The sequence below is a fragment of the Microtus oregoni genome, unplaced genomic scaffold (assembly GCF_018167655.1).
Source record: "Microtus oregoni isolate MIOR12 unplaced genomic scaffold, Mior012 000021F_ref0000039, whole genome shotgun sequence".
Lineage (NCBI taxonomy): Eukaryota > Metazoa > Chordata > Mammalia > Rodentia > Cricetidae > Microtus > Microtus oregoni.
Window position 1 is genome coordinate 24,276,791 of NW_024543080.1, and position 15,315 is coordinate 24,292,105.

The following is a 15,315-nucleotide window of genomic DNA, read 5'->3' on the forward strand; positions in this document are numbered from 1 at the left end:
ACATTTAAGATAGTCATCTGACTACAGGGCCAGGCCAGTTCAGGCACCCTCTCCTCTACTGCTTAGGGTCTTAGCTGGAGTCATCTTTTGGATTCCTGGGAATTTCTCTAGTGCCAGATCTCTTGCTAGTCACATAATGTCTCCCTCAATCAAAATATCTGTTTCCTTGTTCTCATCTCTGTCCTTCCTTCATCTCAACTATCCCAGTCCATCAAGTTCTTCTTCCCCCTCTCTTTCTCCTCTCTTCTTCCACTTCTACCTTTCCTTCACCCCCCTCCACCCTCATGCTCTCAATTTTGTCAGGCGATCTTGTTTGTTTGCCTTTTCCAGGTATATCTATGTATGTTTTTCTTAGGGTTTGCCTTGTTACTTAGCTTCTAGGATTATGAACTATAGGCTTGTTATCCTTTGCTTTACAGCTAGTATCCACTTGTGATTGAGTACATACTATGTTCATCTTTTTGGGTCTGAAAGGATATTTTTTTCTAGTCCCATCCATTTGCATGCAAATTTTAAGATGTCATTTTTATTGTTGAGTGATAGAGGAAGGTCATTGGTTAAATAAAAAGAAACTGCTTGGTCCTCATTGGTTAGAAGATAGGTGGGAGGAGTAAACAGAACAGAACGCTGGGAGGAAGAGGAAGTGAGCTCAGACTCCACAGCTCTCCTCTCGGGAGCAGACGCCTGAGAGAGAGGCCATGCCCCGCTCCTGGGCAGACACACGCCATGAAGCTCCGACCCAGGATGGACTAGGCTAGAATCTTCCCAGTAAGACCGGTTCTCACAGATTATTAGAGATGGGTTGATCGGGATGTAAGAATTAAACTGTAAGGGCTAGGGCTAAAGGGCCAAGCAGTGTTTAAATGAATACAGTTTGTGTGTTGTTATTTCGGGGCTTAAGCTAGCCGAGCAGGCGGGGTGCTGGGAACGCAGCCCCGCTGCCCTTATTACTACAGTTGAGTGATTTTGAAAATCTTTTAATGTCTTACAAATTCAAGAGTTGCTATCAGCATAAATGCTAAATTGACTTTAGTTATATATCTTTGTGGTCTTATTAGTGCTAGTATAATTTTGTTATAAGTTGTGATAAAAGCATTAAAATAATTTTATGGTTTATGTTTTCTCACAAAGTATACTCAAGGTATTTGTGGATTGGAGGTGGGGATGGGGAAAGTTTACTGATTAAATGAGAATTATAATAATTAAATACTTTGACTTCTTGAATTTTCCTTTTTTGGCTAATTGTTTGAAAACAGCACAGGAAAAGCGATGATATACCAACCTTTTAACATATTGTAATTCATTGTAATTCAGTTTTACATGCTTTCACAGAGTGCCTCTTAAGATTAAGATGTAAAAAAAAGATTAAGATATCAGTACACAATGGCCTACTAGAATAGCTGAGGTTCTTAGTTAAATATTCTGTCCACAGTCATGTATTTCTGAATTTTTCTTATTGTTAGAACTTATATTAACTTATTAATTCTCAAAGGTTGCCTTTATTTTATTAGTATATTACTTTAATAAGTTTTATGCAGCTTTTTGGCTTACAAATAATTTTTTGAATCCTGTATTAATGTTATGAGGTCAAACTTCAGATTTCAGTGCTGACATCTGCAGAGTTTGCAATCTGTCTTTCCTATTCTTACAGCAAACTAAAGCTAAAGCAAATGAAAACAAATGTGTCTCATTGGATTCACAATGAACCACGATTCCAGGCAAAGTGTCATCCTAAATTGCAAGGAGACAGGCAAAATCAGAGGGACACAGCCAAGATTTCTTACCTGAAAGAGAAGTTGTGGGAGCCATATGCTTGTTGGAATATTTTCATAGTAATTTTGATGAATTGCCTGGCACTAAATCTATGTGCGTGTGAGAAGGAGACACCTATCAAGCTGTAGTCTTATTGCACATCACATGTGCAAGGACTGTAACTCAGAACCTTTACTAGATACTCAAGAAAGATCTGAGAAATATGGCCACGGTCAGTGCAGCAGCAAATCATTCTGAGCTTTGCTCAGACCCTCACTCAGAGCAAATATTTCAGAAGAAGACACTTGGCTACGAATTCTTCTGGTGACAGAAATTGAATTTTCTGTATCTAGCTCATATAGCTTTGCTTACTTAACCCAAAAAGGGGGATAACTCACAGCTGTGGTCATAATGGATTCGTGGAAACATATTAGGAATCCTGTAGTCAGTTCAACAGCTGGAAAAATGGAACAGCATTTGAGACGGTTGTAACCCGGAACCTAAGTCCACTGGAAGTGAGCTGTAGTCAGAAGCTCACAAACTGGAGCTCTGCCTTTACATTCCCACCTCACCTTCACTAGACTCCAGCAATGTGTCTGTGGCTTACACATCAGTGAACTGAAAGATACAGATGCTCTCTGAGAAGGAAAACTGGAGGAATTGGAAGTCTCTAAGATAGATAGCTAGAACGCTCAGGAATTTCTCTCAGGTGCTTCATATAATTATAGCAGGCATTATTAGCACAACACAATAAACACTAAAGTAAACTAGAAAAATTAACAAAATTCTACACTACAAGTCTATCTCAGTTCCCATTCCGCAATACATTTACAGTTTACTATAACAAGAAAATTACATGTTATGAATGAAGGTAAGATAAAAGCAGAAACAAAAGAGACCAAGCCAATACGAAAACCATTGATGTAGTTGTTGAAATTGCTGGATGATAAGTGTAAACTATGTTTGATACAGTCATACGTATTTAGTGGATTTGCTGGTCAACATAATGGACAAGGAAGAGTCAAGTAATGCAGGCAGAGGGATATAACTAAGTAATAATCAAAGGGAAACATAGATTTCATTGTGTCCATGCATGGATTACCAAGGACAAAGAGAAAATTAAGCACTGGAATTAAAATACACTATGGAAACAGAATTCAAGGAAGGAGTTCAGCATGAAGCTGTCTGGTATGGGAAGTCCTTCCATATATGTGTTGCTTTTATTGGTTAATGAATAAAGCTGTTTTTAACCAATGGCTTAACAGAATAAAGCCATGTGCAAAATGCACAAAGAGATGGAGATAGAGATAGATGGATAGATAGATAGATAGATAGATAGATGATAGATAGATAGATGATAGATAGATAGATAGATAGATAGATAGATAGATAGATAGATAGAGTAGGTAGAGTCAGTGAGAAGCCATGTAGCAGCCTCAGGAGACAGATGCTTCCACTGGTGCCCACCAAAATTTTGCCAGTAGACCACAACCATGTGGCAATGCACAGATTAATGGAGATGGGTTAGTTTAGGATGTAAGAGCTGGCTAGAAATACACTTAAGCTATTGGTCAAAAAGTATTGCAAATAATAGTTTCTGTGTGAGTATTTCTGTTCTTATTGGCCAGGAATGAACGAATAGCCTCAGCAAACAGCTGTTGAAAAAAAAAAAAGGCAGCTTAGTTTCCATGTATAGATCACTATAAATTTACCAGAAATATAAAACTAAACATTACTTAGAGAATCAGAGAATTGCTACAACTGTATTTTGGAGTAATCATTCAAATAGTAATTTATCTATGTATCTATTTATTTGTTTATTTAAAACAATCTTTTTATTTTGCATACCAATCCCAGTTTCCCCTCCCTCCCCTTCTGCTCTAATCACCTTCCCTCCACCCGGCTCCCCGGCTCCCCAGCTACCCGTCCATTGCTCAGAGAGTGTGAGGCCTCACATGGGGCCTCTTTGACTTTTTAAATACCATTTTACTCCCTACCACACATTTCTTTACAGTCACTTTGCTGGCCCACACAAACTGCCATATTATTGGTTATCAAGCAGTTTGTCCTATTGTGGTGTAGGGGATATTTCTGTTCTTAACTTTTTAATGTCTCTGGGAGAACCTATCTGACTTTTCTGCACAATGTCCAGAAAGGGGGGATTCATTCATGAAAGAAAAGATGGATTTTTGATACTGATTAATTAATATGTGATTTTTTTTCCGTTATAGATAACTAGGGAATTAGATTAAATAAATATTTATTTATTCAATAATGGTGTAACAAGTTTTTACATTCCCCTAGGCCCCTCTTTGTATTTTGGAGAGAAAACAGAAAGGCTGTAATTTATACAGTTGACTAGGGTATAGGCTTATGGAAATGAGTAGGCAAACTGAGCAGGAGCGGAAACAACGGAAAGATGTACAGGACAGGTCAAAATAATCTCAAGGACAAAGAGTTTAAGGGCTCTAAACCCTGAATACTGAAGTGTTTGTAGCGTGCCTGCTGTAGAGAGCAAGGAGACTTTTGCTCTTTGTCAGCGTGCGTGCTCACATGTGCCTACAGAAGCAGACTTCAGTTATTATGAAATCGTAATTCAGTGCGAGAAGGAATATGAGTTAACAGAATACAAAAGCCGGTATGTGTGCCAGAGGAACGAGTGCAGTTCAAGTAATGACATGTACATTTACCCAAACTGACAAAATATTTATGCTTTTGCACTTGAATCTAACATCTGAAATTGGTGTCATTTAGATTGTGGACACTTTCACCGAAAAGAGACCTTTAATAAGCAAAATAATTGAGTCTGGAAATGAGCTTTGGATATAGTAAATCTGTGAACTGCTTATATTAACCAGAAGAATAACTTGTCATCCCTGCAACTGTGTGGGTGCACAAGCTGTAAATAGCACCTTCTAGATCACAATTGTTTCTCTGTTCTCAGAAAGTTTGAATTAGGAGAATATGAAATAATTTGGTTTTACAATGTTGATATATGTCTAAATTATACCTAACATACAGAAGCCTGAAAGCTTTATTGGACAGGTGTAGAGGAGTTGTAAGTCACAACTATAACCTTTCTCAATGTGGTAATAATGTATTCTAAACATTATTATGTTTGAGAATGAGTTGAGTATTGTTTTGTCCAATGTGATAAAAAAAAACAGAAACAAACATTTTTTTTTAAATCAGACTTCTGTTTCTTCCATTTCTAGCTGTAACCAGCAGGTGGTATCAAACAGTATTACATTTCTGCTATTTACTTCTGATTACTGATGTTTCTTTTTCTTAGCTTCTACTACACACATAAACCTTCTTTCTCTCCTCTCACCCTGTCTCACTTTCTACTCATTTCTTTTCCTTCTTCCTCTCTGTCTCTGACTTTCTGTCTCCATTTCTCTCTTTCTGTTTCTCTTTCACCCCCACATACACACAGACAATCTCTTAGGGGTCATTATATTTTTTAATTTCTTGAATTTACTTATAGGCTGTTATTCTTTCTTCACAAGCACTGTGTATCTTTTGAAAACAGAAGGGCCAGCTTCACACTCTGTTCACTGGGTCACAACAGTAACAGCATTCGAAAGCACAATTTTAAATTCTTACTTTAAAAGAGAAAAAGGATTAAAACAAAAAGAAAAATCAGTGAAGAAAATTCTCTAAAGTTACAGGTTGCAAATCAGACATTTGGCAGTGGTAACGTGTTCTAGTGTTGTGTTGAAAACATTTTTGCTGATTCGACCTTTTTCATGCAACAAATATTTCATCCCTAGTACTTAGGGTTGCCTTGCTTAGAGACCATTTGCACAAATGCCGGGAGTGAAATACCAGTTAAAGATAGCAAGTTTTTGTTCCTATTAACACTGTTACATGAATTGAAAGCAGGATATGCAAGAAAGAGGGGTGAGATGTGACCTTGGTCATCAGAGTTATCCACACATTTCACACACGTGCCTGAACTGTCAATGATGAATCACTTTAGGGTACTTGTCTTTATGTCTTACTGAGAAATATGAGTTCTCCTAGAGATGATGTGCACTGCACCGGTCACAGCAAGGTGAGAAGGAGGAACACTGAAGCACTGTTTGGGAGGAGGCATTTACACCGCGCATGATGAGCTAGCAAGATGCCCGTGTTGGAAGACACTGCAAAGTGTGTGAGCTTTCCAGATAAGTGCATCACTCCTTCATGTCCAGCTCTTTCTGTGGATGTTGTCATGAGAGCCATCTGGGCAGAACTGTTAGTCAGAAAAGCTGGCATCTGAAAATCTTATCCTCCTAATGAAAGGAGAAAAGGGAGGGATGGAGGGAGGGCAGCAAAAAGGCTCTTGGCAGATGAAGTTAGCACTGTCACTGTCAAATTCAAAACCCTTTTGAAAGCAAATAGGTGCACAGGGGAAAGATTTGAATATGGTAAAAAGCTAATGGCTGCACACAAGGCTCACATTGAATCTTCTGTCAGTGTGTATTCAGTTCAGTGAATGAATCTGACACTAGTTTTAAGCTGTGAGTACAAGCTTTGAAAGAAAGCCGAGCTTATGATCCTTGATCATTTGTACTTGAAAGATACTTTACAAAAATAAATGGAAATAAAATTACATCAATTTTCCCTTTGCTTCCCTCTCTGACCAACCCCTCAAAATTCCCTTCCTCCAAGCCACCCAGACACTCCCTCAACTCACTCACAATTTGATATCTTTGTACGGTGTGACTTTTGTGTATATTATTTCAGGGTTAGCCATTCTTCACTAGATAAGCTAGTAGGGCTCATCCTTGGTGAAGTCCAATTTTCTCTTTCTCAGCCTTCTCTAGTTGTCTATAGTTCTTTCACCTTATAATGTCAAAACAAGGTCATTGTCATTGCCTAGGTCTTGTTTAGGTGGCTGTACGATTGCGGCGTTATAGGAACAGCTTCCTTGTCATTTCTAGGAGGAAGCATTCTCACTACAGAGTTTTTGTTTCTCTGGCTATACCCTCTTCCTGTCTTGTCTTTTGTGATATCACCTAAGCATTAGGTGGGAGTTTTCTTGCAGATGTATCCACTAAGCCTGGGCTTTCCTTGATTAATTGATCTCTGTGGTATGACCTGCTGACCTGCTGTAATTTTCTGTAAAAGTCTCTATTTGTTCCCAAGAGAAACTTCTTTTGTGGGAAGAAAGATATGCTTACCTATGGGTATAAGCAGAAGTCCTAGATTTCAATTATGAATTGTACTAGTCTAGGACAGCGGGGGTAGAATATTTTCCTCTGAAACCCATTACTGTCCTGTCTCCTGGTAGTTGGTTAAACTTCTAGGAATAGTTATGCCATTCCTCCTGTTGAGTAGGCCTTCCCATGTGAATGATACCAGTCAGTTACCATAAAGTTATGATTGCCACTGTTGCACCCTTAAAGATAGCTTACCATGCTGGTCATTGTTGCACTTCCTTGTTGTCTTAGCAGGATAAGACAATGGATGGCTTCTCTCCCTGGCAGCTCACATACTACTTTCTGGTACTTTGGAAGCTAAACTGGTGGAAAGAGGTTCTCAGATCAGATCTGGTCAAATCTTCAGAGTGCTATGGTATATATAGTATATGACATCAGAAGTATATGGTATCGTCCACCTTCCAACTATGACAGGCAACCCAAGGAAGCAGCTGTAGTGCCTTGTGAGTTAATTGGACTACTCTGTCCTACAGTTTGAAGGAAGATGTCTAATGCTTGGTAGTAGGAATTTTTTTAAGCTAAAGCTTTTCTGTGGAGCATTGGTAGCCCACACGGATATGTGTGTGTATACATATACATGTATAGATGTATGTATGTATACATACACAAATATAACATGTGTACATATATATGTACATGTCTGTATATGTAAACACATAAGTATATATATATATCTTAGATAAATATAAAAAAGATTTCTTGAGACTTATCTAACATCTGTAGAATTATTATTCCTCCTTTCTCTTCTGTTTTGACTTTGACTTTCTTCCCTACTCTCCTCCAGTATTTCCTGTTTCCCACTTCATATCACCTGTGCCCTATTTCCCTCTCAAGCCCTCTTCCTGAACCTCTTTTTACTTAACTGATTTTTGCACTTAGTATTTTGTTTATGTCAGTGAATATTAACACATTCATTAATTGTAAGAAGTCAAACTTAATAACTTCTTAAGATGAAAGATGCTATCAAATGACCCTTTTGAAATTAATTCACTTAATCTAAGCAAAAAAAATCTCAAAGGGAACAAACAAAATGTAAAGTAGATTTACTACAAAAATTATAAATATTAATAAATTTCTTTGTGCAGCAGTTACCACAGATAAAAATGTTATCCTCTCAGAATCTATGCTTTCAGAGATTTGTATTTAATTCACCCCATCTTATTTATTAATTTTAATTATTTATGTATTAATTTATTTTTATGTGTTTGAGTGTTTTACCTACTGTATGTATGTCCACCACATGAATATCTGGTGCCTGTAAAGACCACAATAGGGTGACGTAAACTTTGAAATCCTTGGAACTGGAGTTACAGACAGTTGTGACCTATCCTGTTTGTGCTGGGAACTGAACCAAAGTCCTCTGTATAAGAAACATGTCTTCTTAACCCCTGAACCATCTCTCTGCTTCCTTCCTATTTTATAGAAGCATAAAGGAAGTGAGAAATGGAGCTATGTGATATACTTGGGAGATATACATCTAAATCCATAGATCATCTTTGTATGTGTTTTAATACATTTAATTTAATAACTAAAATTAATTAGTTTCTTAAACGAAGATAAGACACATGGGCTACTAGAAGAGCCATAGACTAATTACCCCATCTTTCTACCAGAGCAATGTACACTGCTAAAGCTTCCCTTAGCTCCCTATCATAGTTAAAAGTAAGCTCCCATTGCTGAGGAAACTTCAAACTTCACAGAACTCAGAAGATTTGAACAGTATCTAACCTGAGAGCCTACTTCATGAAGTCTAGCTTTCCTAATACCAGAATACTACCGAAGATGCCAGGCTGGGGAGGGAGGACATCAACAGTCTCTTCTTAATTATGAAAAAATCCATTTCCCACTCCCTTCTCCCTGCTCCCTTCACCTTCCCTGCCCCCTCTCCACCCTACCTCCCAATGCGCTCCTCTGAGAGTATAAGGCTTTTCATGGGGAATCAGCAAAATCTAGCACATTGTTTTGAGGCAGTACTAAGGCCTTCTCACCTATATCTAGGCTGAGCAAAGTGTCCCTCCAGAGAGAATAGGTTCCAAAAAGCCAGAACAAGCAGTAGGGATAAATCGTGGTCTCACTGCCAGTGGCCTCACAGTCTGCCCCAGACTTACAACTGTCCCAGGGCCTAATTGGGTCCCATGCTGGTTCCCTCGATGTCAGGCTGGAGTTGGAAATTGAGTTTTATTCTTTCAAGGTCTGTGAAGAGTTATGTTGGGATTTTGATGGTGATTGCATTGAATCTTTAGATTGCTTTTGGTAAGATTGCCTTTTTTATTATGTTGATCCTACCCAAGAGCATGGGATATTTTTCCATTTTCTGACATCTTCAATTTCTTTCATCAAAGACTTAAAGTTCTTGTCAAACAGATGTTTCACTGTTTGATTGTTACCCCACGATATTTTTTGTTATTAGTGGCTATTGTGAATGGTGATATTTGTCTGATTTCTTTCTCAGCTTCTTGATCATTTGTATACAGGAAGGCTACTGATTTTTCTGCATTGATCTTATATCCTTCCACATTACCGAAGGTGTTTATCAACTGTAGGAGTTTCTATTTCATAGTTGAGTCTTTATGTGGTTTTAGTTTCGGGGTAACTGTAGCCTAATAAAAAAGTTTAGCAATGTTTCTTATATTTCTATTATGTGAAACCATTTGAGGAGTATAGGTATTAGCTCTTTTTTGAAGTTCTGGTAGAATTCTACACTAAAACTATCAGGTCCTGGGCTTTTTTTGGGGGAGGGAGGCATTTGATAACAGCTTCTATTTCTTTGTAGGTTGTATTTTGTAGGTTTTATTTGCTTACCTGGTCTTGATTTAATTTTGGTATGTGGTACCTATCTAGAAAATTGTTAAGTTCTTTTACATTTTTTCAATTTTGTGGAATACAGGTTTTCATAGTATGACCTAATGATTCTTTGGATTTCCTCAGTGTCTGTTGTTATGTCCCCCTTTTCATTTCTGACTTTTGTTAATTTGGATGTTCTCTCTGTGCCTCTTGATTAGTTTGAATAAGGGTTTGTCTATCTTGTAGATTTTCTGGGAAAAAAAAAACAGCTCTTTGTATCATTGATTCCTTGTATTGCTCTTTGTTTTTATTTCATTGATTTTGGCCCTCAATTTGATTATATCCTGTCAGCTATTCCTTTTGGCTGAGTCTTTTTTTGTTGTTGTTGTTCTAGAGCTTTCAACTGTGCTGTTAAGTCCCTAATGTGAGATTTCTCCACCTTTTTTAATGTAGGCACTTAATTATATGAACTTTCTTTTTAGCGCTGTTGTCATAGTGTCACATAGGTTTGGGTACATTGTACCTTCATTTTTGTTGAATTCTAGGAAGTCTTTAATTACTTTTTTTTTTCTTCCTTGACCCAGGGATGATTTAATTGGATCACTGTTCAATATCCATTAGTTTGTAGGTTTTCTGCAATTAATTAGTTTTGTTGTTGAATTCTAACTTTAAATCATGGTGATCCCATAAGATACAGGAGGTTCCAAATCTTTTGCATCTGTTCAGGTTTGCTTTGTTACTGAGAATGTGGTCAATTTTAGAGAGGGTTCTATGCGATGCTCAGAAGAAGATATATTTTTTGTGTTTGGGTGAAATGTTCTGTAGATGTCTATGAAGTACATTTGAGTCATGACATCTGTTAGTTTTCTTATTTCTCTGATAAGTTTCTGTTTGGTTGACCCGTCTATCGGGAGTATGGAGTATTATGTCTCCTACTATTAGTGTGTGGAGTCTGATGTGCAATTTAAGCTTTAGTAACGTTTCTTTTACATATGTGGGTGCTCTTGTATTTGGGTCATAGATGTTCAGGATTGAGACTTATCTTGATGGATTTTTCCTGTGATTAATATGAAGTGTCTTTCTCCATCTCTTCTGATTGATTTTAGTTTGAAGTCAATTTTGTAGAACAGCTACAGCCACTTGTTTCTTGGGTTCATTTGATTGGAAAATTTTTTCCCATCCCTTTACTCTGAGGTAGTGTGTATCTTTGTGGTTGAGGTGTGTTTCTTTTTTTTTTTTTTTTTTTTTTTTTTTTTTTTTTTTTTTTTTTTTTTTTTTGGTTTTTCGAGACAGGGTTTCGCTGTGGCTTTGGAGCCTGTCCTGGAACTAGCTCTGTAGACCAGGCTGGTCTCGAACTCACAGAGATCCGCCTGCCTCTGCCTCCCAAGTGCTGGGATTAAAGGCGTGCGCCACCACCGCCCGGCTTGAGGTGTGTTTCTTGTATGCAGCAGAATGATGGATCTTGCTTCCATATCCATTCTGTTAATCTGAGTCATTTTATAGGTGAATTGAGTCCATTGAGATTAAGAGATATTAATTACCAGTGATTGTTAATACCTGTTAATTTTTGGTGGTAGTGTTTGTGTGTTTCCCTTCTTTGGGAATTACTAGTGTGAGGTTATCTGTTGCCTGTGATTTTTGGGTGCAATTAGCCTCATTGGGTTGGAGATTTTCTTCTAGTACTTTCTGTGAAACTGGGTTTATGAATAGGTGCTGTTTAAATTTATTTTTGTCATGGAATATCTTCTTCATTGATGGTGATTAAAAGCTTTGCTACGTATAGTTTTCTAGGCTGGACAATGTATGCCAGCGTAGATACACAAGTTCCTCTTTGAATGTTGACAAAAGAGTGTTTATGTGTAGTAAACTCTACATAGAGATGTTTGGGAAGGATTATATTGTTTCTGTTTTTAGGCATTTAAGGAAAGCTTTGTGCACTCATAATATTGATGTCTACCAAGTTAACAGATTTCAGTGGTCCCAAACTAAGATGAGAATGCAAATGCACACATGATATCAAGACAATACATAAAACAAAAAGAAGCAAAACCAATGTTTCACATGAGAGAGGCACCAAATATAAATATTATTTCACAGTTGTGTATATCTGTGGAGATCAGAAGATACTGGGATCTATTCAGTGTGCTGAATAGCTGCCACTCTATAATCCTAACCAATCCAAACTAAATTTAGAAAGCTCAGCAAAAATCAAATATTCTTATCAGAGTAATTAAAAAATAAAGTTATGGAAATTAATATGTGCCAGATTTTATTCTCGGCATCCACGTAATGTCAGATAGACAAAAGCAGAGTAAATATTGTCATTAGCAGAATTTAAAAAGAGTATCATACACATGAATGAAAAGATGCTGGATTATAGCACAAATCCACAGAAGAAATAAGGATCAATAGTCAAGGTTATTCTATGAGCAAATGTAGTGGAGAGTTAAATTTATTTCTTCTTTGGCATCTTGTTTTACTCAGATTTTCAAGTTAAATACAAAGTGTGAGAGTTAAATATCCGTATGAAATACGCATAAAGGTATAATGAAAAAAATTTGTGATGGAGTTATAGTAAGGTAAAATGTGTATATAGTCGATAATAAGATAGCATTATCTAGATTATATTATTATAAACTTTACTGCCCAAGAAAATCACTAAGAAAATAGCTCAAAATGCAATGCTTAAGTTTAACTTTTTTTGTTTCTTTTAACAATATAGATGTCCATAAACTCTAACATTCATTTTTTTTTCAGGCTGAATGTCTAAGAAGAGGTGGGTCGATTTGCTTAGCTTCTAATGAGAGCCTAATAGCTGATGACATCAGAATGGTTAGGAGTGCTTCCTGAAAATAATCGATAGTGAGATTAGAATCCCAGGGCCATTCAAGGACAAGCCTTGAACATTCTCTCTCTCTCCCTTCCACTCTCTCTTTGCCTGGTTCTTGTTCTCCCTCTCTTCCCTCCTCCTTTTCTTACTTTCTATTTTGTTTTCTCACTCTCTTTTTCCTTGTTGGTGGTCTCAATTAGAATCTCACGTTACCTTAATATACATTACCTTAATATATTTTGTGAATGAAACACTAGAGTGTATAAAGTTAAAACTATTGAAAAGTATAAAAAATCAGCTGTTTTTTAAAAAGATACAAAGTTCATTAAGTTTTAGGTAGACTGATAACAACTAAAAGGGAAATGTCTCAGATTTAAAAGAGGTGTGTCTGGAAATGTTCTTTCTGTTTCTGTTGTGTGGAACAATTTGAGGAGTATTGGTACTAGTTCTCCTTTGAAAATCTTGTACCATCTGTTTCTGGGCTTTTTGTTGTTTGGGAGACTTTTTTTTTTTTTTTTTTTTTTAGTTCTTCGAGACAGGGTTTCTCTGTAGCGTTGGAGCATGTTCTAGCACTAGCTCTTGTAGACCAGGCTGGCCTAGAACTCACAGAGATCCGCCTACCTCTGCCTTCCGAGTGCTGGGATTAAAGGCGTGAGCCACCACTGCCCGGCCTGTTTGGGAGACTTTTGATAACTGTTTTTATTTCTTCAGCTGTTATAGGTCTTTTAATTTGCTTATCTGGTTTTGATTTAATTTTGGTAAGTGATATTCATCCAGAAAGTTGTCCTTAAAAAGGGCTGGGAAAGAAATCAGAGAAAAAACACCCTTCATAATAGCCACAAATAGCATAAAATATCTTGGAGTAACTCTAACCAAACAAGTGGAAGGCTTCTATGACAAGAACTTTAAATTGTTGAAGAAAGAAATTGAACAAGGCACCAGAAAGTGAAAAGATCTCCCATGCTCTTGGGTAGGCAGAATTAACGTAGTAAAAATGGCAATCTTACCAAAAGCATTCTACAGATTCAAAGCAATACCCATCAAGGTCCCAGCAAAATTCTTCACAGACCTCCAAAGAACCATACTCAACTTTATATGGAAAAGTGAAAAACCCAGGATAGCCAAAACAGTCCTGTACATTAAAAGAACTAGAGGCATCACAATCCCTGACTTCAAACTCTACTACAGAGCTACAGTCCTTCTTTCAAATGACTTTAAGTTGTATCAAATTGATATAAACCCATCTAGCGTAGCTTTTTACTTCCCTTTTTGGTGCTGTTAATCAGAATGATGGCCTCACCCAAACTGTGTGACCTCAGTATTCCTTAACAACATCCTCACGCCATTTGTTTTCCTTTTCTTTTGAGTATCCTCCCGTTTGCAATTCAGCTTTTGATGGACCTTAATTTGATTGTAGTCTATTGATTGCTGGTGCTGCAACTTCCTGCCTGACACCACCTTTTTTTTCTCATAAATGTGAGTTGTTTGCCCTCTGTGAAAAGCTATAGCAGAAATTATTTATTTTGGGTGGGGGGAGCCAAAATGTATGAAGTATCCATTCATTTAAAAGTTTAAAACATCTAACTTATGGATATGGTATTTACATCATTTATCTTTCTTTTTTACCTTTTACAATCCTCCTGTGTCCTCCATTTGCTCTGAAATTTGTGGATTCTTATTTAAACATTGTTACATACATAGAGAGAAAGACAGACAGACAGCTAAGAAAGAGAGTTTATTGAGTCCATTTAGTGCTGTTTATATGTGTATGTGATTAGAACTGACCATTTTCTTTGGGTTGGCTCTCAGATTTTCCCTGGAGAAGAATGATTTTTCCTCTTTCTGCAGCAATCAATTTTGTGTAGTTTTTTTTATGCATCTTGGAATACGGATTTGTGGTTCTTTTCAAATGGAGACTTCTATTTTACAAGTTCTGCTCTTAGCAGTTTGTTTTATTTCTGACTTAATTGAAGTGATGTTACAAAAGAGCTCATACCTCTCCCAAACCAGAGATAATTCCATACATGCACAGCAATACTTACATTGAAAAAAAAAGTGTTACAATCATAATCCCTCTGTAATTAGTGTACAGCTTTGCCCAAGTGCTTTTGCATGATTCATCTAAATTACACAAATCAATATCATTATGTGGCATTGTCGATGAGTTTTTAAGTCAATGCTGATGAGTAACAGGTCTCTCTAAAGGGCTTGTGCTTTGTTGTAATTCACAGTGTCACGCTACCATTGGTATTGTTTTTTAAATACCAACTGTACTGAGAGAAAAATGGAATCAGTACAGAAGAAAGTGAAAAATGAAGGATCTGTTTGGTGTCTCTACTTCCAGAAGTCTTCTCATGCTATCATGCTAAATACAGCCATATCGCACTGTTCTCTAACACTTGGTAGTAGATACAAACGACAATGAAAGTAGCTCCCAGGGAAAGAAATGAATGACTTAGGAATACTCTCTCTTCCCACCACTGATTGTGCCTCTGGTTCCTGTCTTCTTTTCCAGGAGTGACAACTGTTCTAACAATGACAACACTGAGCATCAGCGCTCGAAATTCTCTCCCCAAAGTGGCTTATGCTACTGCCATGGACTGGTTTATTGCTGTTTGTTACGCTTTTGTGTTTTCTGCCCTAATTGAATTTGCAACTGTTAATTACTTCACCAAAAGAGGATGGGCTTGGGATGGGAAGAGTGTAGTAAATGACAAGGTAAGTGTCCGCTTGCTGCCCATT

The 15,315-nt window shown here is 37.2% G+C and overlaps 1 protein-coding gene across 3 annotated transcripts in view; it reads left to right on the forward strand.

Moving 5' to 3' along the window:
* The window catches only part of Gabra2 (gamma-aminobutyric acid type A receptor subunit alpha2), a 132,698-nt gene that overhangs the window by 101,876 nt on the left and 15,507 nt on the right, over positions 1-15,315 (forward strand). For all 3 annotated transcript variants that reach the window (XM_041671481.1, XM_041671479.1, XM_041671480.1), the window contains one exon: positions 15,089-15,291. In XM_041671481.1, coding sequence (XP_041527415.1) covers positions 15,089-15,291 — 203 coding nt within the window. The remainder of the gene's footprint in view (positions 1-15,088; positions 15,292-15,315) is intronic.